Raw genomic sequence first — 24,235 nt, forward strand, 5'->3', positions numbered from 1 at the left:
TAAATACAATATACAAGCGCCTGATACATCTCATTTTATGTCTGCACACTTTAGGTCGAAGCTGAACATATTTTACAAATAAATGCTATTTATTTATTTTTGTATTTATTTAATAAATAATATTTATTTATTATGAATTTATTTCAATAAATAAACAATCTTAGAGTCTGTTGGTTTACATTTTGTGCTGTCTGAAGCAAGGATGTGTATGTGGACAGTAATGTCTCTTTGATCAATTTTTTTTTTTTTTAACATGCTCATCTTCATTATTTCTACCGTTTGCCTCTATAAATACGACCCCGCAGCAGTAACACAGGCCCTTTATTCGCAGTGGGCTCTCTCCGAGATGAAAAAAAATCACGCTGTTTCTGCAGATTTCTCAAGCGTTGAGAGCGAAACATTCAGCAGTCGGCTCTTTTGTTCCGAGAGCAGATCCAGATTCAGTGTGTGTATGTATCAGAGAGAGAGAGAGAGAGCGAGAAAGAAAGAGAGAGAGAGGGAGAGCGACAGAGCAAGCAGAAAGAAAAAAAAACACACACACACACACAGCCAGCACAGAGGCAGCGTGCAGGATACAGCAGAGTGTGTGAGGAGGAAACAGGCTGTGGGATGCTGACAGACTCTTCATAGATGCTTAAAATGGCGAGAGCGTCTTGGATCCCAGTGAGCGACTGAGCAGCAGATTGGTTGATTGGAATATGTCGTAGCTGAGGCTGGATGTTTGATTTGCATTTTAATTTTGTTTGTGTTTTTTAAAACCCGCTGCTTCGCCACCATTCAACGCTGTATATTTTCAGGAGTGCGGGAGTATTTTCTGTGTTTAAATGGCATCCACACGGCGCCAATGTCTTGTTTCGTGCTGTTTGGGAATCCTTCTAAATGCTTTAATCGGTAAGCCACACACACACACACACCGCATTGGAACAGGGTGTTTTGGTCGGATGTGATCTTCTTTTGCTACCAGCGTAATGCACGCTGGAAACTGTAATAAGCGTGTTTTGCACGCAGCGCAACCCTAAACTTGACAGCTGTCCGGTTGTACACAATCTGCAAATTTCCGTGTGAAGCTCGGAGCTGAAGCCTGATTTGCGTTATTGTTTGTTTGTTGTTGTTTTTTTTGTTGGGGGACGGGGGGGCGGGGGGGACTGATTTCTGAATTTTGCATAACTTCTTATGTGTAATTTATTTGAGCTAATTCTAATTGAGACTATTAATGCATTCAGCTCCTTGTTTTGGTGGAAAAACTGACTGATGCATGCTTGAGTTTCGAACATGTGCTTGTATTTATTTGTGCCTTAGCTGCCGCGTCTCCAAAATCAGTGCAACCAGAAATATCATTTATGGCACATTTGTCTCTCCTAAAACTTCAAAGTTGTGATTTCTGAGTAGGGTTTTGTTTCATATCGGGGGACTTCAAAAGTAGATGGATTTATTGACCGGTCAGTCATTAGAGCACACCACCCCGTGGCTGGGTGAAATGACAGTGGTTATTGCTCAGAGAATAGATTAAAAGACTGTGGTTATTGCCTGCTGGGGAGAATATTTGTACAGATTAAATGTCAAGGCTGTCTCTCTACTCCCTTTCAAATTTTCTCCTCCATCCCTTTGTTCGCTATGACAGTCACTTTCTCTCTCTATGTGGGGGCCCCTAATTCAAAAGGCTGGAGAGTGTATTGAGTATTTGCAAAGCATACCACACAGGGACCCACAAAGGGCCCCTCTGGAATCATAGAGGCTACTGGTTCATAACATGTTCGCTCGCTCGGAGGACTGGGAACAAAAACTGTCAGAAACACACACTCAGCTCTGTGATGGATGCAGCTCCAATCTGCTCGGCGCATTGAAGAAATGAAGCTCTTTCAAGTGCTCGTCTGCCTCAGAGAGTAGATTAGGCTGAGATAAAGGAGGTTTTATGGCATTTTAAGCAGTGTTGATAAGGGAGAACGAAGCATTATCATTTATATCTCCCTTCCATCTGCTTGGGATAAAAAGTCGGAACAAAAAGGCAGAAAATCACTAAAATGATCTCATGATGAGAAGTTCCAGTCAGTGACTGCTTACTTATGGAAGTGTTTTAGAAATTGCTATTGTAATAATTTCTCATGACTCTCACCAAACCTCATAATTGCTTCATCTTCCTTCCATCTTCCTAAAAGCACATTAAATCCTGAAATTAAGGTTGGACAATATTAGAAGATTCAACTGTATTAATATTGTTTAGTTAAGATAATAATTATGCTATTTACTCTTCACTCTTCATTGTTTTCTGACATCCCAGTGTATCAATTATTCTCCATGCTAAAGGTGTTCCCATGTTTTCCAAGTCTAAGTCTCAAGTATTTATAATCTTTACTCCTGCAACTTTTAGTTGACTATTGTTCAAGTGACTGACTCTGCTAAGGGAGTGAGAGCCCATGCAAATGTCCAAATCTGTTATCTGCATGCAAGACATGAATGACCTATACTAAAAACGTGTCCATCAATTCTGCCTGAGAGTACTGTTATGCACTTGTAATACTGCAAACACTGATGGTAGCTACGATGACTGGGATTCAATACATTGTGTAGCCCTAATCAGAGTCACATTTTAGGAATGCGCCATTAAATAATCCACTGACAACAGCATTGTTAATTAGCCAGAAAGCATTGTTTTTTCTGTGAAATGATTCAATGTAACAGAATTGTATATATAAAAAAAAGGAAAAGCAGAGAAACCATCATCTGGCCTACAGGAGATCAAATCATCACTGTCATTGCTATTTTCATGTGTGTCACATTTCTTGAAAGTGTTATTTGGTCGGACAATATATTTCAAGTGCCATGAATGCAAATTTATCATGCCAGTATGTGATTCTTTAGTTATGAAGGACCTTTCATACAAACGCATGCAGCTTAAAGTACTGTGCAGAAAAAAACCCCACATACATGAAAACGAACATTAATTAGTCAACCACAGCGCCACAAAAATACCACAATGTATGTTAAATAGTTGTACAAACTTGTATGAAACCTTCAAAAGGAAAAAAAAACATATATACTCTTGGTAAGAGTAAAAAAAAAGGCAACACAGTTACAAACAGGTTAAAATGCTCTGTCTTCCTAGTTCAACCTTAAAATAGATACTAAGAGCATTAAAATAATCTAGACAACTGGAGATGAAAGCAAGAATAAGTTTTTTTCTGTATTTGTTTGGAACCAAAATTATCAATTTTTTATTTTTTTTATTTCAAAGTCATCTAAATCTAAAGTAACCTCAAGTGACCTTAACTGCTTGAAAATTGGAGTCATCTAAAAGCTGTGACTGGGGCATACAGTTTAGTTGATAAGATTTCTTGCTGTTATATAACTGACTCTACAGAGCATAAATGGTTGGGAAGTAAACAGCGAAGCAGCTGGCCTACTTTATCTCCAGATCATTAACTTTATTCCTCCGCACCCCCACGTTGCGTTATGATATTAAATTATCTTCGGAACAATCATCTCTGAATATCTACCAGAATAACAGAGCCATAGTGTGAACAATTTAAAGAGCACATGTGGTTTAAGATGGGAAGAACACCAGAGCATTGATTAATTATTTATCAAGCGGGAGCCAATAGTGAGAATGTAAGTATCAATATAACATGTATAGCTCCCCTGCAGAAAAAGGATAAACACAGCCCTTTAGCCAGAAAGGATTGACTTTGTATAAAAGAAATTGAGTTGCTATGTGGCTCATTTTATTAGCTTCTTTAAACCTGAATGTTATTTGTGGTTTGATTCATGAACTTGAACCTAAAACAGAAGTCCTACTGAACAAGCTGAAAGAAATGTTGATTTAACACACATCAGTCCAAAGATGTAGAGGTGACATTTTTCTTATTTTAATAGCAGCAATAATTCTGTGTCTCTTCTTTATTGCAATTAAGAGCAGTTCATAGATCAAAATTCACAAATAAAAGAAACAAAATGAAATTCCTCCAAAAAATAACAACTAAATTTTTTGACAAAAAAAGCTGTAATCACTTTGTATGTAGTATTTGTTCTCAAATGGGTGAACCAATCAAAGACACAGAATGACAGAGTCTTAATGAGTAAATTAATTAGAAAACTACACAAAACCTGCATTGTTTTGAACATTATTTCTAATTTTGTTGCTCCTCCAAACACCTGGTCTCCAAAACCCAAATTATGCAAGACTATTCTGCCTAAACAGATGTAAAGAGCGAAAATAGATTTTTAGCATCTTGATTGATTTAATTAATTCTAACCCCTTTCCGTCCGCATTTAGTTTTAGTGTAATTTTATAAAAATGTTGCTGTTGCTGGAGGTTTATTTTTCAAAGTGGTAAAGAAGAAAACAAAGCAAGATATTCAAAGTTCAATTTCCAATCCGTATGCTGCTTTCATTTCATATTTTTACTTTAACAGATAAATACATGGAGACTTTTCAGGTTTTTTTGGAAAACCCTCAAACCCTTAAAAGAGATTTCAAATTAAAGGAGGTTTGAATGAACAAAATTCTATATGTCTTACCTCTAAATTCAAAACTTGGTATAAATATCTCAAAGCTTTATTGTTGCTTGCATCATCAGGTGGTAAGATATCCTCACACTGCAGCCTGTCAGAAACCTGTGGAGTATCTTGATCTCTTGACTTGGCTCCCTGCCTGCTAACCTCACATGCTTGTAAATTCATGCCTTTTTTTCCCTCTGACTGTAGCTTTAAATCTATATGTCAGATCTCAACACTTATTTCTCGGTAGTAGTTGGTAGGCTCCTCCCCGAGCCATACTGAGTCAATCTTTCTCTCGTGTGTTTTTGTCTGGAAATCTCACATTCATGCATTTAATAAAAAGTATTGTATATGTATTGATATATTTGTCCTTATGTACCAAGAATACCCACATTTGTACAGCTTCAAACTTGCATCTCTACAGCTGTACATCAAATCTCCCAGGATGCGCATAATGCACAGATGACCGTAACCTTTTTTGTTTCCTTATCTCATTGGATCTGGGTTATAATTAGCTGTTGTGCTCAGTAATATTTTCTCTGACATTTTCTCCCAGTGCTGTTTGTGACCTTCAAGCCACCCTGAGCTCATATTTGCATTAGCCGGTCACTCGGGCAACATGCTTTATTCATCAGGAAAGACAGTGCAGTCACATTTTCCCCGTTAATGGAATATACTCGGAGTTGAGTTGAAAACAAAATCATTAAAAGCCTTTTAATGTGCTTCTAATGAGTGGCATGCTTAAACAGCAACATTGTTTTTCCTTTTGCTGCAGTAACGTCATCTGCTGTCGGTCTTTTAATTTATTGCTTTCAAAGAAACACTAAGAATTACATTTTTTCTGGAAGTGTTCTGCATCGGTGACAGTCCTCGCTTGGATAAAACAATTAGCCACATGTGCGGCTTCTGTTTGTAATTGGCTGACAGCCTTCTTTGCTTTCTGGACCTCCGAGGCCAGAATCAGGCCATCCAAGGGTTAAATACTTCTCTAACAACACCCCCTTGATGCTCACTGATGTCTCTGTAGCCTCATGGCCATTTTACTTACCGTGTTCTCTGAGTGGAAAAAAGAGGGAGGGAAGGGACCATGTATAGAAAGGACACAAAGCAATCATGAGGGAAGTTTTTTCTTTTTTTTTTCTCTCTCTTAGCAATATTTCTTAAATGTGCTCTTCACAGAGGGGTGTGTCCGTGAAAAGGTTGCCTGTTCCTGAGGGGAAGCACTTTTCTTTTGGAATGTTAGTGGATCTGGCCGGAGGTTCTCTATTTTGACCCCGGTGCCTTGCCCCCCCCTCCTCTGCCCTCCTGTAGCCCGTCCCACCAGATTCCAGGGCCTGGGGCAGAGACTGATGGTGCTTAGTCCATCAGCGGCTGAAATATGATGCCAAGAGGGCGTACTGAGCTGCGTTTTTACAGAACTAAGGCATGCCATGCTGTTTACATCCACAAATACGCAAAATCAGGTCCCTCATATTATTATAGACTTAAACCGTCGTTGCAATTAAATGTACAAGACTGGGAAATTGCAGTGAGAGTAGCACCTTGTGTTAGCAGTGAGCAGTCTTAATGTTTGTGCAGTTAAAAGTTAATGGGAGAGTTCAGGAACATGGCGCAGAGTGATAAAGATTAGATGTGTGCAAAAATAGCATAAAGATTTTCAAAGAAAAATCACAATCAAGCTTTTAGCACAATTTATCTAGCAAATTCTAACTTTTAAAGGAAAAACATATAAGTGAGCATTTAGAACAATAAACATCTCTCAATATATCTTAATATGATTTTGTCAACTTTTGTCAAACGCAATTAAAATGTATTGAATTTGTTGACAAACTTGAGACTTGGGGTACAATTAATCTCAAACTGTTTTGACTCAGAAAATTAATTTTCAAAGGTAAATGACAGCACTACTCAGGTTAAGCGTCCTGTTGCTCAGTGGCGGCAACAAGTAGAGGCGACATCCCCAACTCAGCCAGACAAAATGTTATCCAGCCATTATCTACACCTGCTTGTCTGTCACGGGGGATAGTGCTCATCTCCAGAGGTCATTGGGTAGAAGGCGGGGTACACCATGGACAAGACGTCAGTCCATCTCAGCGACAGCCATGAACACACACTCTAATATAAGGACAATTTAGAAAGAGCAATTAAGCTAACAGTCCCACACATGCACATGGAGAACATGCAAACTCCATGTAGAAAGATATCATGCTAGTGGAAAGTACTCTAGTAAACCAGAAAAACACTGCAAGAAAAACAAGCGTAAAACTGAAATTATATGTTGCAAAAATACTAGTTATGTTACTGTTAGTTTGTGGAAAATAATAATAATTATTGCAGTTTCTTTGTGAATTTTTACATGTATTAAAGTAAATTTATAACACTTGTTTTTGTGTGTGCATGTCTCTTCAGGTGCAGTTTTGGGAGCTGAACTCTCTTTCAAGCTAGAACCCAGCGACATCATTGCTGTTCAGGAGCAGCCGCTGATGCTCCACTGTCAAGTGGACGGCATCCCACCCATCACCACGCAGTGGAGGCGCAATGGCCTGCTCCTAGCTCAGGACCGCCATCACACCACCTTCATCAATGGCTCACTTTTGATTGTCCACTTCCAAAAGACCAAGCCCGACGGCTCGTCTGATGAAGGCGACTATGAGTGCATGGCCCAGAACTCTTTTGGGCGAGTGGTGAGCCGTAAAGCCCGAATTCAGGCAGCCAGTAAGTAGCTTTGACAATATCAGGGTGTGTTTGTGTGGGCTATTTTGTTCATTTGTGGAAACAAACTAGATGTCTGTTACCCGCTTAACCTAGCCATGTTATTGCCTTCCTGTGCAGTTCTGCTAAAAAGTAGAAGTAGAAGTTGTGTACGATGACCTAGTTTCAGTAATGGAAGTGGAGGAAGTGAACAAAGTCGTTCAGTTCGTTGATCACGCTTCCAAATATTGAATGCACATTAACAGCAGCCTCGTTGGGACCGGAGGATGGTTGTTGTTTTTAGCGTAAGCAGTTTCCCGTTAGCTTCATGGCTTCGAACTTTTGCATTAGGCTACATGTCACAGGCAAATGTTAGCAATCGGGTAAAATTTAAAAACTCAACACAGTCCACACCTCCAGAAAGCATTAGTTTCTGAACACCCGGAAGTGCTAGGCTACGTTTAACAACTTTGCATTTTCAATTTTGATCCAAATCTTTTCTTTAAATTTCAGCATTTTCTGTATTCCTAGTAAAAAAAAGTTTGTGTTGACCATTATTGTTTACATATAAATCAAAGTTGATTTCTGTAAATTTGAAGATTGTCTCAAGTACTGCCACATTTTAGACCTGTCCCAGTTAACTTGAGTACTGCTGTGCATGTAAATGTTTTTAATATGTCTAGCTGTGTAATTGTTAATATAAATCACTGCGTTTAATGAACTTTCTGAGGCTGGTGTTGCTTGGAAATTTAAGCCTCTGACTGAAGCATTAACAAGAACTCATGCTGAGGCTCTCCAGACTGCTTTGTAAGAGTGAAATAAGCTGTAGCAACTTAGCAACCCACTCACTGGTACAGGCATCAAGATGCATTTTCGCCAACCTAACAACCAAAGTCCTTATTAGAAAATATTCAATATCCTCATTAAGTTCAAAGCTTTTGTTGCCATGGTTCGTCTTTACCTCATTTCTATCTGATCATTGTAAGACAATCTGACGCTCAGTCCTCCTGGTTTGTCTACCATATCGCAGCATGAAGTTCTCATCCCACTTGAAATCAAAGGCATCAGGGATGCACAATCCGCAGCAGCTTAAAGCGATAATGCAGTCTTCCATACTGTGCCAAGTTAAGGCTGTGTTCTCTGAGACAGAAATGGATAAAAGCTCACAGAAGCCTGTTGATTCCTACACCATGTGTAGACAGAATACTGCTGCGCCACTGTGGCCAATGTAGCTTTTCAGCTCTGTGGGGGACAGAGTTTAGCATGGACGTCTCTAACAGAGAGGGAAAAGTCACTTTAGCACAACGGTTGGTTCCTGTCAAACAACGTGTAACCTTTAAGACATGAATTTTGAAGTCTTTAAAAAAAAAAGAAAGAAATATAAAAAATATATATTAGGCAACATGAGTCAGATCAATTGGTTGTAGAAAACATGCAGTACACTTTGTGCGTCAGCAAGTTACAGGCAATGATTATGCTTTTTTTTTTTAAAGTAAAGTAAAATTAACCCCTGCTTCAGTTGTATGAAAAGAAAATCTCAAAACAAATTAATCTTTCTTTGCAGCAGTAAATACTTACATAAAAATAAAGCAGAACAATGTTTGAGTTTATAAAATCTCTTACAAAACCTGCAAGAACAGACACTAGCTTATTGGAAGGCTCGGGATTTTAGTGAGATTGTTCAAAGAGAATTTACTCTAACCTAATTAAATGTTTTAGAAGATAACTGAGTAATCTGATACCCAAAAGGGGATATACAAATTTGCAGCAATGTTATTAATCAAGAATAGTACGAGGAGTGATGTTTTTTTTTTTATTACAATTTCATAATACTGATTAATTGTAGTCAAATTAACAGTTTGAACCTTTTTGTTTGAATTTTGTTTTTATTGTGAAAGAAAAAAAAAAGTTACTTGTCTTTTACGGATCCTTATTACTGGTACCAAAATATGTTTCCACCAATTTTGCTAAAAATGGACTAAAAAACATGATGATAAAGTAGACATTTTCTGATGCAGTTATCCATTAAAGTCCTCAGCTGGTGATTGAGTTTTATTTCAGTGGCTCTGAATGGTGTGATAATTAGACATGATTTTATGGTGTTGTAATTTAACATGAAATTGCAGCACATGTTTAATCAACATGTGCTGCAACATCTCAGAATTCATGTTGATTTCTCCTTTTATAGTGAGCTTCTGTTTTTCTTATTCTCATTTTTGTCTTTGACAAAAATCTTTGGTGTTTGTTTGGTGGAGGATTAATGGAACTCACATTCTGACTATTCACCTGTGATATTTTGGAAAGTGATACCCTTTCTTTTGTCAAAGTGTAGAATGACTAAATCATTCTGTTATAGTTTAACCAAGCACGAGCTAGAATTTTATATTCGTCTTCCTATAATTCACTCTTTTGTCTCAAAGTTGTGATGCTTTAGAAGCCCCTGTTAGTTCTTATAGCTGACTCTGGATGCCTTGTGGAGCATAATTATAAAGATCATCCAAAATAAGTCGAGAACTTTGCTGAAGAGTTGTCGCTAATTGTCTTTTTCCTTCGACTCTTTGCTTAAAAAAATGACAATTTTCCTCACCCCTCGGTGCTCACCTGCTCCTCACTCTGTGTTTTATACTTGCACCTGTTCCGATTTTTATTTATGTAACCAAGTTGATTATGCTCAAATGTACTAGATTGTAAAATTGCAGGTCCTCGTTACAGAAAGTTGCATGAGCTTTGTGTCTTTTTTTCTTTCCTGATTTTAAAATTAAAAAAAGAAATATGTTTGACAAGTGTTTCTTCTGAAATACAAGCATGCTTTAATGTATTTGGTCTTGTCTTTTGGAGGGCTATTTACTGTGTTTTACTTTCTCCCAGAACAAAGCTCTGACTTGTATCGCTGTGATGCGGTGTGTGGTGCAATTTACCAAAGCCCCTTTAAAGCACACCCAGTGAATAAAGCCTCCGTCGGACCCTTCACACCATCACCCTCTTTAAATTTCACTTTTCATTTGCTTGACAACCATTTGTGGAGGTTCGCTGTTGGTGGCTGGTGTTGGACAGACTCCCTGCTGCTCATATAAATCAGTAGTCGGTCTGAGAAACTTTTTTTTTTTTCCCATCCAAAGGTTATCTCTTTTATGGTGGGTTGCTCTTGCTGTGCGTCTCTCCCTGTCTTCCCCACTTCCTCTATTACTTCCTCCTTAGCTCGGGTTCAGGAAGCTCTTTATCATTCACATGAATGACAAGGCCTGTACAGTGGGCTGCCCTTCCCTCCCCCATAGCAAAAACTGCATCACCAGGCAACGCACCATGACAGCTTGTCGTAACAGTAGAAAAGCACCACTTAGCTAGACATCTTATTTTCTCGTAGAGATTTTACAGAACACATAGTGTCAGCATTTTTTTAATTAGATAAATTGCATTGAGATAACGAAGGTGGTTTTTATCAATGTGGCTTTTATGGAATAAATAAAGACCCTGCGAGCCATGGAGATTGAAATAAGTGACCAATAAGCATCACATATGAGTCGGTTAAGTTCCCCGAAGGTGTACCTTTTAATATAGGGTGCTTCCAGGCCTGATAGCACTCAGAGATGTCACATCTGACTTCTTAAAACTCTGTGGATGGTTTATCATGAGTAGATGGTGAAAGTGATTTGTGTGGCATTGATGTCAGATTACGTGACAGGGCTTGTTTTGTGGTGAGCTCCATCTATCTCTCTCCGACCGCTTTCACAGTATCCTGCCTCGAAGATTACTGGAGCAACATCCCTGCCTTCTCCTTTTATCTTTCTCTTTCTCTCAGCCTGTTGAGGTCCACCCTCAATCTAATATTCTTCAACCCCTTGTTTATCACCCCCTTTGCTCACAAAGGAGCAAATTGTCTCTCCTGTCGTATTAATTAACGATATATAGTACTGACATTTGAAAATGGATGGATGTTTACTTGAATATAACTTGTTTTTCTTCTTTATTCTCACATGGTTTGGATTATGCTCAGGCATGCATGAAGTAATACCCACTATATTTTGTTTTTGTTGTGTATTTTTTTAAGCAGAAGTGTTTCTGTTTTTTCTACACAGCTAAAAATACCATCCTTGTTTCATTTGCCTTTCTCTCATCATTCCTCTCATTGGTATTCCTCTCCTGTAAGCATCACAGGATCTCAGTACATATGGACACGGTTTATGGCTGCCCTGTACCTCGCACAGGTCTGGTATGCGTGCTGATTTTGACTCACAATGGTCCGCCATGATGAAGTCAGTGCTCCATCTGTCTGTCTGTGACTCAGATGGATTGAAAAAGGGTTTTTCTTTAATGAATATTTTTTTTTATTTTGTGCCAAGGAGGCAGAGCATGAAAGTTCTTCTGTAGAAGAAGTCCCAAAGATGCTGCCACAGAATACACAAAGATTTTTTTATCTCTTTTTGTGAAATGCCACAATAGAAAACTGGTAAATGAAGGTGCCGTCTACACCAGTCCACCCCAAACTAATGAATGGATGGCTGATATTAATGACACACAGGATCTTGACCAACTCGATTGTTTTTTTTTGTTAATCATTGGTGTGTTGTAGAATAGATTACAGGGAAGCAAAGGCAAGCAAATTGAGAGGTAGTGAAAATATGACCTTGGATGGTCCTTTATTTGCTTGTAGTAAGTCCTTTCTACGTTTAATCCTTGATATCCAGCATGGACTCTGCCTTCTACTCTGCAGCTCATTTAAATTGAATCATTTCAGTTTTTCACTATCCTTCCTGTTGTTTTTCAATATCTTGTTGTCTTGGTTTTAAGTGATTGGAGGATGGAGTGTGACAAGGATAGGACACATTAACGCTTTGTCTGTAGTTATGTAGACACTGATATGGTGAAGGAATTGCTAAGCTAAATGACAAAGCTCTCAATAAACCATTCTGTGTATCCTCCAACCTTCACCTATGGCAAGGAGATGGATTATGACTAAAAGAAAGCAGTCCCAGATTGCAACTGTAGAAATGGACTCAGCCTTAAAGCTAAGTTAAGGAGTTTGATCCCCTTGGCGGAACGAAGAGTAGAGCTGCTTCTGCTCCACATCGAAAGAAGTCAGCTAAAGTTACTGGAGCATATGATCACAGTAATGCCTGTGGATGCACCTCTAGAGATTTTTTTTAGTCATATCCACTTACAAAATAGGATACAAAAGCAGACTTGGACTCACTGAGTAGACTACACATTGCCACTTTTTCTAAAAATGTGTTGGACTACTAAATTTTACAGGGCTACCTTTATAGAGGGAAGTCTATACTTGTGTCCTGGACTTGTTGCCTCACAAAAAAACATAAGGCAATGGATGGGTTGATTGTCTATTGCTGCACTTAGCAATGTGCAGCAATGGACAATGCAGCATGTGGGTAGGGTTAGGGTAAGATATGTTTTTGTGTCTCTCTACCATAGCAATACTGAGCCATGTTCCAGAAAATGAGGTATATACCAAGCAGTTATTTCATCGAATCCTCAATAACAGCTTATTTTCAGGCTAAACTTTCTGATTTAAAGTCCACGGTTTTGAATGGTGTCAAGTTTAGAGCAATGAAAATCCTATTTTCTGTAAGGATGCGTTTTGTCCTCTGGGGGTTATTTCATTGTCAAGAAGCTGAGTAAACTGCTGCTCTGAACCCTTCATGACAGTTCTTGATATTTTCATTGATGAATGCTCAAAGTTGTCTAACTCTCCTGTGGGAAAGAAGCCCTGTGAATCTCAATTATTCTTGAGGATGACACATCATTGACCTTGGAGCTGTGGAAAATCACCAAGGGATCGCAGACTGCAGTCTTATTGTCTTAGACTGCCATATGTCTTCATGTGGCAGAGTAGAATAGGATGAAATTTAAAGCAGGGCTTCAGAGAGATTTTCTAAGCTAATTACAATTTCAGTCACTTTATGCAGTTAATTGCTAATCAAATATTAAAATGAAAAGCATTCATCACTAATGATGTTTTATTAGAAAAGTAATATTGCTGCATATTGGGTAACAAAATGGGATCTGTTCTGGCTTGAATTGATTTGCATGAATTCCAGTCGACCTATTTCCCAAAAATCATCAGCATAATCAACAAAACAGCTACACATGGGTTGCTTATTTGCTGAATGTGTTCCAACAAGACTTCCCCTCCGCACAGAAGAAATATACTCCAGTACTCTACCTCCTTCAAAGTGAGACAGTTGAGCTGCTGTGTGGAGCAGAATGGGTATTGTGCTCTAAAAATATACCTTCGTGTAAACAGCCTTAAATAGTGAAAAGAGCTACTGAGGAGGTAGATTAGGAGGGGGGAAGAGTGATGTAAATATTTAACTTTTTAATGCATGCATCATGCATTAATTGCTGTACATTGTTTTCATCTATGAGTGTATTCTCTGGGCTGTTTGATGCCAAATAGTACTTGTAAACTCAGGTTGATCTTTCTTTTTTTTTCCCAACTGTGAACACTTTCTTAGCAGCTGCTTTTCTAAAATGCATCTAGAATACAGCTGATCATTAACACGGTTTACCTATAATCGCTTTTTTAATATCCAAAGCAGTCTTATTTTTTGAATGAACAAGAATAACAATCAGGTGTCTTTCTTGTTGGTGTCATAAGATGCCCAAGTGGATTTATCTTGGTAAACACCTCTATTCCTAGCACTTGTTTGTCCAAACCTGGACACTGATTTTGAATCTCGTCAGTTTTTCTTCCCAGCTAAATAAAGTAAAAAAATAAAAAAACATACATAGTTTTAAAGTTTGGATCTTGTAAAAATGTATTGCATATACTTTCTGGGTCCTTGGAAGTTAAATAAAAATTTTAAAATTATGTAAGCCAAATATTGAGTTGTAAAAAAATCAAAATCTGTTAACTTGGCATTCAGTTTTTGCACTTTTCTGCTGGTTGTGTGGAATCTGTTGTTAAGGTCTCTGTTGGTCTCCAGACCACCCCAGCAATCCTCAAACAAACAAATGAATAGGGGGCCAAAAATTCCTTCTGCCTCCTTTTAGGGCTCAAGGGAGGAATTCCAGAGTAATAGAGGTGAGAGGTGAAAGGAGACGGAGCAGAGAACGGACCAAAGGTTAGCCGAGGCAGACTGAAGTCCAAATGAGGTTTTTTTTTTTTTTTTCCTTTGCCCTGTCCTCATTAAAACTACATCCTCAGATTTGAACCAACACACACTGTGCTAATGTGAAGTTTAGGTTCAAGTTAAACAAACCAACATGCCTTTCATCATTAGACCTTTCAGCTAACGAAACAAGCAATAGTTGTGGTCTTTTGTCCTCGGTGTGTATGTTGGTGTTCCAGTGACTGCAGGCTTGACTCGGCTGGCTCTTGCCTCTGCCCCGTCATTGCGCTTCACTACACTTAACAGAGGCTTTATGGCCAGACTGTGCAGTTAAAACGCTTTACAGGGTTTGCGGCGTTCACCAATAAAAGCCCAAAAACTCCCTCTTCCTGTCCACACGTTGGTGTAAATTTTGTTTTGTGTGTGTGAAAATGTGAAAAGGGGCAGAGAGGTGAAGCCACTGGTAGATGTTTTTTCCAAACACAGTCACATGCACGGACAAATGTATGCCACGGGGCCTCTCGGTGCAGTTCTCCGCGATATTTAAATGGGGATCAGGAAATCTTTCTGCCAATAAGCAGAAGAGACTGAGACAAAAGGCTACGCAGTGATGGGCAGGCAGCAGCTTTGGGCCTCCGCCATCTCTTCCCCCACTCAGCTGCATGTGTGTTTGTGTGTTTTGGGGGTACCTCTCGCCTCGGCACAGCTCTCATTGTGCAGCTTGGGCTGGTGAAGTGGCTGGGAACGGGCAGGGGCTGCGTGTTCAGCCTGTGGTGGTTCTGCTTTGTGGTGGTGGCCTCAGCATTTGTTGTCCTGGCTGACTCAGCTAGCAGCGGCTGAGGCCCCTTTTGTCACTGCTGACTCTGGGTGGGTGTGTCTCCCCTCGCACCCCGGCTCTCACACAGACCCCCTCCTTTGTTTCACAGAGGTCAGAGGTCCCTCTGGGGGTTGGGTGGTTGGTGGTGGGGGCTGGGGGTTATCTGGGAAACTTTGACCTTTTTGTGTGCACTAGTGCAGAATAGCCCGCTTCTTTTGCATCTCCTAACATTATTCTTCCCATCCTCCAATGGTGCACCTCCTCCTCTATCCCCAGAGGACACCCACCTCCCCCCCAGTGTGTTGGCCCCAGGGCAGTGGCAGTGACCTTGGCTTTGGCTGTGAAACAAAGTGGCCCAAACCTGCTGCTGCATCCCAACTCCAGCCCCCATGTCTCCTAAACAAACAATGCAGCAATCCACTGAAAGGGACAAGAGAAACATAAGCACATTGTCCAAACTCTAAAAGTAATTTCAAAAGGTGCACACATTTGCTTCTGGTTTCATTGTTCTTCCACAATGCCAAAATATTTTACCTCTCCAGTCATTCTTTGCGAGTGCCAAAAATTCAAGGCTAAAAATCTTCTCGCTTCTCACAATTAGAGTGATTATGTTCTGCAGGAATGCAGTGATTTGATCCACAGTGACAGGAATTAGTGACTGCACACATCATCCCTTTACTCCTGCTCTGACTGCAGACCTAAAAAGTATCACTTCTGCTCAAGCAGGACTACCTCAATTTCTCAATTTCTTCTGCTTTTTATAAGCAACGTAAGTATTTTTTAAAATCACTTTTGAATTTTATTGAAGTGTTAATGTTAGAAAAATATTTAGCTATTATAAGTGTGAGTTGTTAGTGACCTTATATAGTCTGACGGCAAAATTGGAGATCTTGTCTTAAGAACATGAACTCTGTGAAATTCAAAGTCTTTACTCTCCTTTATTTCCTCCATAGTTGTCACCAAAACGCTCAAGTGTTTGGGGTCAAAAGCCTGTCAGGCTGCTGCATATTTGGAGTCTGTCACAGGGGATAACATAAATTCCACAGGAGCCAATTAGAGGAGGCTACTGCTGCACGGCACAGGATGAAAGATATTGGGGATGGCCAGTTTCTCTCTGACAACCTGTATGCTGTCTTTAACTCTGCTGGTTCTAAGAGTCAGGGAGGCTGGAGAAATACAGGGCCCAGGAGGCCTGAATTTCAATCCACTATGTTGTGTTTCTTGTTTTATAATTTATATGCTAGAGAAGAAGTGTGTTTTACCTCTTTGAAAAGCACACAGTGATCCACGGGGGAATGTTGTTTCGGCAAAATGTGAACATAATGAGGACATAATGAAAATCTTTTCACTCTTAACGTGCAAATGCTAACAAGTGTAGAACAATGGCAAGAAAGGTGAAGGCGGACGTTTTTAAACAAACACTTTGAGTGCCTTACAAGACAATTCTACATCCCAACGATATGTTTGACTTGAAGGATGGGCCTTCACTGCCAACGATCAAGATAATTTTAGCAGCTGCGAGGCTACAGCTAATAAACAATGATGGAGATTTCGTGAATCAGAAGGAAGAAAAGAGACAGGAAAATATGATTACATCATAATATTCAGAAACGGTATTTCAACTAAATGTTTTCCTGATTGCTTAATAAATACAGACCAATTTGAAAATGGCAAACAAAGCCAGAAACCACATCAGCATTAATCAGGGATTAAAAACTAACTGCACAGAAGAATTGGGCTGTTAAATATCGAGACAGAACATGTTGACATCTCAAATGATCTCCAGGTCGCTCCGGCTCTGGAGTGTAGACCTTGAGCCATGGAGTAACATTCCATCTCTACGCCGCACCGTGACCTCCTCACCCCGACAGCTTTGCATTCAGGGTCAGCGTTTGACAAGAATAAGGATGCAAAGAGTGGACGTGCTCTCTTAGCTCCACAGAGTCTGCCTCTGCTGTGAGAAAATGCTGGAGAGAATGCTGCTTTCCAGACCCCAGACGTGTAATTTATCTCTGTGTGCATTATAAATACTCAAGATCGTATAAATACCCTGGCAGGGACATGTGCTCAGTGGCTGTACGTACGCTGACCGACTGCTAGCAGCTTGTGCAAAAAGCAACTGCGCATTGTGTGCTGAGTCTGCACATTGGATAAGTGGCGAAGGTCTTTATTTCTCTGTGAAATCCTAACTAAAAACTTTTAATTTCATCCACAACTAGAGGAGCAATCTCAGGCTCCGTCTGCTGACATACTTCAAATCGTTCTCCTTCAGCGAGCATCAAAAGATGAGATGTTTATTTTTCCTTTGCAGGTCGGAAATTTGTATCACCTTTCCAGCTGGTGCCTTTTATCATTTTTATGAATTTGTCTGGATTTTTTTTTTTTTTTCTTTACGGAAGTAGTTTTATGTCATGCGTTAGTGAGTCGTAAGGTAGACTGCTTCATTGCCGTGGCGTGAAAAGATGAAACATGATGCTAGTAGCGTAATAGCCCTCTCCATTTTCCAGCACGGGCATTATTTGTGAGTGGGGAGACAGCTTTAGAGGGTTTGCTGGTTGATGCTGGGCTGGACGAGCCAGTGATATGTGCTTATGCCTGACAGTTTATGGTGGCGCCCCTCCCATCCGCCATGAGAGGAGACTGAGCAGATGAACCCGAAGGTTTTTAGAGTCGGAGCTACAGGTTGCCAATGCATTTTCACATCAGTGGGCATCACTTTGTATCCCATGCATCCTTTTTATATGGGATACAAAGTGGGATATGCACATTTTTATATTTTTGGACAATCTTTGGACTGTTTATGTATAGGAAACTGTCATAAGGACCAAAATCACATTTATTTGAATGTTCTCATGCTCTAGGCTTGGATTTGTCTCTACAAAAAGCAAGAATATCTGTTATTTGCAAATCCAGGACTTTTCTTTGTTTACGCCATTCCTGCAAAACGTGTTTCATTATCTAATGGAACGAATATGCTCATAAGCATATCTTGATTGTACAGTTGGCAGGAAAGACATATGATAATGTTATCATAACATTGAATGATAACATTATCATTCAACAACTGATAACATTATCATTCAATGTTATCAGACCGGAAGTCTGATAACATTTAATAATAATGACCTGCTCCTGCCTCCCCTCTCTTTTTGGCTGCCTGAGTTAAGGTTTTTTTTTTTTCTCCGTGATTCGGCGAGAGCTCGGCTCCGTGCGGTGGGAGTGGCTGGAGACCCATGGGTGTGTGTGTGGACAAAAGAAGATAGGGAGGTTACTGATTGGATATTACCATGAATTCGGCAGGATTAGCGGGTTTGGAGGCAAGCTGGGGGCTGGGTGATCCTCGAATACCACAGTCCGCTGACAATCTCAGTGGAAGCAAAAAGGGAAGCTAAAAACGATAACAAAAATGTAAGGAATGGATTGGAAACTCTGAATTTCCAGCTGCTGCGATAAGAGGATGTGCTGGTGACAACATCCTCGTATCGCGAAATGAGCTGGTGGCAATTTGCTATACATTAAGGGCAGCTGTTCTCATGGTTATTATGTTAAACGCTACAGGTTTTTGATGGGCTGAAGCCATTTGCAGTTTCCCTGAAATTATTTTGTGTATATTTTATTGCCTTCCCAGTATCTTCCATAACATTTTCTAATAAGGTTCCATCTTCTGCGCACATTTTTCTTGTTTTTTACATGTCCCTAGTAATTTGTTTAACCTATTAATTGTAACTGATGCTACAGAATATTATTTCCCCAAATAGTTGAGCTGATGTTCATTAATTTAAAGACAAACACTTCCCAACATGAAAATTGTAATATTTCCTCCTTCACCTTCGTAATCATTCATTCTCTCTGTCGTCAAAACAATCAGCAGCTCCTCCTTTGCCGCTTATACATTTGTGCCCCCCTATCAACCTTCGAACACATCTCTGTTTGCCATACACGTTATGGCACCGTGTTGGTCGAGATTGTGATTAATGGCCACAGTTCAGCCTGAAAAATTCCCCTGAGTGGGTGCCAGTTGGCTTACACAGAGAAGAAACTCATTACTGCTGTCAGTTGGGATGATGGCGCAGGGACGGCTGAGAGGGAGTCTGTGTGCGTGTGTGTAGTAGAAACACAGAGAGAGAGAAACTAATTCTGTACATGTGACTAAGAGATAGCATGCCCGTTCACCCTTTCTTTACCTAAGCTATCATGAGTGAATAAGAGTTTCAGTAGAAGTGAGTGTGTGTCACAGGTCCCGTGTCCAAGTAACAAGGATAATTTCTCAGAAATGACTGAGCCGCTCCCTTTCAGTGGCTTGTGCACACAAATGTTCGACTTAGAGGTCTTTAATGGATAACCCCGGCACACTGTGTTGCTCCATCACCATTGTCATTCTCCTCTGCCATATGGCGTTTGAAGCTTTGGACCACTTTAATTCTATTTCTGTGCATCGCCATCTTTCAAGTGGGGCTGGATCTGGTTTCTGATGCATGCTTGCGATATGAATTCTACATCTGTGCATGTTAAGCATTTCTTATTCATTTTTGTCATATATAATCCTGTTATTGAGCTGATCAAAAGAAAAACAGACAGTTTTGTGTCTATCACAGAAAATGTGATCGCAAGTCTCAACTCTGATCTGGACCAAACAACAAATGTGCCTAGAGATTGAAATGTGTCACATTTTGATCTGCATGTTGAATGAGACTTTTTAAATGGAGTGGGACACATTTTTAATGTTTGAGATCTGGAGATAAACTGGATGAGCTTCTGCTTCTAAATACATTTATTGAAATGCATTTTTTGTTGCTTTCTTTTGTATTGGCTTCTCTTTTTCGGAACAAAATGTTTAGATGTAATAGAGTTTAAGTAATATAAACTTTCTAGTTCTCCCGCTGCTAAAACACGTTAACATTTAGAATGTTCAAAGCAAGGAGCTCCATGTATTTATCAGGAGAAGGTACGTTTTGTTTGCATACAGTTGGAACTTCAAAGAAAATGTCATAAGCTGAATTATCAACAAGTTATATAAAGCCATTAAGAAGGGGAGCTAACAGTAGCCTGCTGTTTCTGCAAACTCCTGCCTTAGGCGAGGTTTGTTTTCAACCAAGGACTCTGCAGCTGTGTGTGCCAAAACAAGTAGTTCATTAGATATAAATGATAAACCAAGTGCTTCAGGTGAAGTGCACTTTGAATATTGTTTCAGATTTCTAAATCAAAATTAATGCATGGGGGGACAGAATATAAGTGGCTGTTTAAAGAAAAATAAAGCATTATGAGCATAATTATTACTGGGAGGCTTATATACACAAAACTATCACAGACCATGCAATAAAATAAGAACAGCTGGTGTAAAAGATAAACAGTTACAGGCATAAAGTACTGTTTATTTAGTAGGTTGTAAGCAAATTAAATAGAAGATATTTCCTTCTCACTAGTTTTCCAGAACTAATGTTAGAGAAGTCGATATGGGTCTTTGAATATGAAGTTTGAGAACCACTGCAATAAGTAAATATATTGGGCATTGTTCTAAGGTTAATAATGTTATAGTAACCTTGCATATCATTCTGTAACTGACTTTTCCCCCAATATTTCTATTCTTCAATCTTACCTGACGCAAAGATGAACAACCTTAGCGTCCTTGCAAAATAGATATGTTAGAGAATCAATGATAATAAAAAAACACAAGTCTGCTTGTCATTCTTGGCAGGATACATTGAGAACAAAGATCCAATAACATACATTTTCTATATCCACTTTATTCTTGTTTGGTTCAAAGGTGCTGCTGCCAATCTACAGCATTCAGGAGGTGAGAGGTCAGGTCACCCTGCAGGTCACTAGACAATCACAAGTTAATACTAAAATATAAAACAATGGACCCACTCCCTTGCACCAAAGGGCAATTCTATAGTGACCTCCAAGTCTCTGAGATTGGAAGACCTCGTTTCCATCACCCTCATCTTCAACTCCCTCCACAGACTCTATCAAATTCAAGTTGAGACTGTGACTGGGCTGCTCCAAAACGTTACCATTACTCCCAGACAAAAGCTACTTGTTGTTGAAATTGAGATGTTACTTTAAAGTATAACTTTTCCAGGGATATTAAGAAGTAGGCTAACTTGTATTCAGCCCCTGCTATAATTTTAGTACTCAAAACACGCAAAAACAATTGTGAAAAGCAAGTCTTTTTTGACTAACTGTTCCATAGTTTTATTTAGAGCTTGGAATTTAAAATCTTTTGGATTTTATTCTTTTAAAAGACTTAAATTGTTGCTTCTTGTTTTAACTAGATGTGGCCTCAAACTAGACCTCTCGCATAAACGGCATCTGATGTTTACTGCAAAAAATAGTGCTCACATCATCAACCCCAAAGGATGTAGATTTGTGATAAACAGACAGCTTTGGAGTTTGGATCCCTGTTGCAGCTCTGATGATAGATTTGTTTGCGCCGGTTGTTGACGGGCCCACGTTCTTGGAAACTGTGATGTGAGGATTTGTAAATCAGCCAAGGCAGTGAGAGAGATAAATGCGAGGCTGGAGCTACACCTCTTAGGTCCGGCAGACCTGCCTCTTCTTTGGGCTTCTGTTGTTGTGCCTGTTGGTCAGGGGGGGGGGGCGACGAAGGCGTGAGATTTACACAGTTGCGCCAGTCGTTTGGGGGAGCGCTGTTTTAAAGGGCGCTGTGAGACGCAGTGGAGCGCATGGGCTGGTTCCGCCCTGCTTCTTTTAGATTTCCCGTGGGAGTGCCAGATCCAGGGTCATCCATCTACCCCTGGGATCAGACCAACCCCCCTCAAAGTCACGGTCAGATGGACAGATAACACTGCATGTTGCACTCCCAGGGAAAAAAAAAACACTCTCACAAAACATGGTATATTAATTCCTCTGAACTCGTATTCTCTCCACCAACAATCTCTGATCAAGAAACAGTGATGGGAATTTTAAAAAAAGAGCTTCTCAGCAGCAATCTATCACACTCTCCTCAAAGTGGCCTCCCTAACCAACAGTTGTCCTCTAATGAGGGGGAAGTAATGAGTGTCAGGGTGAGGAGAATTGTGATGCCAAATGTCCATCCAGGTTGTTATTCAGTGCCACGTCTGTCTGAGGGCCTCACTCATTTCTGGCCTCACAAAACAGGGGGCGTAGACTGTCTAAAGAGGAATTTAATGGCATTTCCATTTGAATATAAATGTTATTGAGCCTAAATGTCTTAAAATATCGCAAACTCTTAAAAACAAACCAACAGCAAGGATTGAACGGTGTATGTTTTAACTTACCGCAGTGAGAATACGGTAAACTGGCCAATATAGTTCTTGCGAGCGTGAGCTCTCGCACAGTGCTAGATGATGGAAGAGGGATCTCATTTGAATTCTAAAGGAGATCATTGAATGCAGATGTATTGGTTATATTAATTAGATATGTGGCCTCTGGGCAAATAGAGAATTGACATTGAGAAGCCTCCTTTCCTGCAACAATAAGTTGAGGGAAGGAAAAGTGTCTACAGCTTTTTAAGGTACATTACTTTTGGCAATAAGTGCCTGGAGAATAATGGTTTTCAGAGCATATTTCCAGAACTGACAAAAAAGGGATGCCATCATCCATAAGCATTGTTCAGTGTGAGCTCGAATGCATTTATGAGAAAGGGAATGTGAATTTATTCCTCCACGGCTTGTGAATTTGAGCACACTTAACAATAGGCTTGCTGCTCCCTGAAATGCTCAAGAGAAATGAATTTCATTAACTTAAAACATTTATTCTCAGCTGTCAGAGAAGTTAAAGAAAAAAGGTGGGAAATCATCAGCCTTTAGAGAACCAAAACCTGACCCACTAAGAATAGCTCCTGCTCTACATTTATCCAGTTTTCCTTTTTTCCTTTTATTGTATGTGCCTGAAAAACTAAGTGAGAATCCCCTGCAAATCCTAAGCTAAAATCGAAGGCCGTGCACCCTGCTGCCACAAGACAAAAATGATTCAAGAAAGGTTTGAAGAACATAAAAACTTTGAAGTGTTGACTTCACCTGAAGATTCTTCAGATCTTAATCCAATCAAGCAACTTTGTATAAACAGTGCAAACAATCCAGCTCCATAGAAGACCCTGCTCACAACTTGCAAAGCTGACACAATTCAGTATATTTATTGATATTCTGTAAAGATCAATACATAAAAATAATAATAATTAAAAAAAACACGAGACGAGTTACAGTAAAGTCTGGTTCACGATGATGCAAGAATTTCCAGCTTTTAAATTGTTTTTTTTTTTTTTTCAGTAGTAATTATCACAATTTTCTAAGCTTCATCAAGAAAAAAAACAAAAACAAAGTTTGCTACGTAGGAAACTCAACAATGTGACCATTCCGTAAATCAATTTGATCGTGATGTGGTGAGCTGGACCACTCTATGCATAGTTTGTAAAAGTATATTTAAAAAACCCAAAAATCTGTGCCTTTAAGAAAATGCTCAGGCTGAGGTCAGTGGGAAACTTTCAAGGGACTTCATAAGACTTTATCCCTCTGGAGCTATCCCACATTCAATGTCCTTATTAAGATGGTAATCTGGAAGAGGAACAAATTAAGGAAGGGGCTGAGTTAAGAGGAGATCGAATTCTTTCAAGTAGACGGTTTGAAGCTCCTGTAATGGGAGAATACTCTCATTCACTGAAGTGTCTCTTTCCCCAAATCCTCCCTTTTTGTTAGTTTTTGTATTCACTTTTCCTGTTTCTGAGTAGAAGTGACCGTTTAGAAAGAACCTCTAAACATATTTTCCGTCATTATTCTGGCACTGCGCATATAGTGACAATTTCAGCGATGAACTGATCTGAAAAAGGAAAACTTTAGTCATATTGAATGTCAGACAGTAATAACACATTTTACATTTTATTCCTGCTTTTACATTATACATTAGTCTTTTTCATATTGCTACTGCTCTGGTTTTGCTAGCAAATGAAATGAAAAGTGCTTTCTGCAATGATTTTGACGGGTCATAAATTTTGCTGATATTTGTGAACATTAGCATCAAAATCACCAGCAGCCCGTAGCAAACACATTGACTTCTTTTTGTCTTCCAGCTTTGATACAAACTTGGCAAGACTCTGAAGACAGCTGCTCTCATTAGTATCCCATCATCTCAATGGAATATTTCCTCCAAATGCTTCTGAAAATTATGTCCGTATGAAAAACACAATA

General features: G+C 39.5%; 1 protein-coding gene across 1 annotated transcript in view; it reads left to right on the top strand.

The window, feature by feature from the left end:
• Window positions 1–290: 290 nt before the first annotated feature.
• The window catches only part of igdcc3 (immunoglobulin superfamily, DCC subclass, member 3), a 64,666-nt gene continuing 40,721 nt past the window's right edge, over window positions 291–24,235 (top strand). The window contains exons 1-2 of the mRNA XM_008405176.2: window positions 291–891; window positions 6,903–7,208. Of these exons, the coding sequence (XP_008403398.1) occupies window positions 825–891; window positions 6,903–7,208 (373 nt within the window). The 5' untranslated portion in view covers window positions 291–824. The remainder of the gene's footprint in view (window positions 892–6,902; window positions 7,209–24,235) is intronic.

This window comes from Poecilia reticulata, linkage group LG3 (genome assembly GCF_000633615.1).
Source record: "Poecilia reticulata strain Guanapo linkage group LG3, Guppy_female_1.0+MT, whole genome shotgun sequence".
Classification (NCBI taxonomy): Eukaryota; Metazoa; Chordata; class Actinopteri; order Cyprinodontiformes; family Poeciliidae; genus Poecilia; species Poecilia reticulata.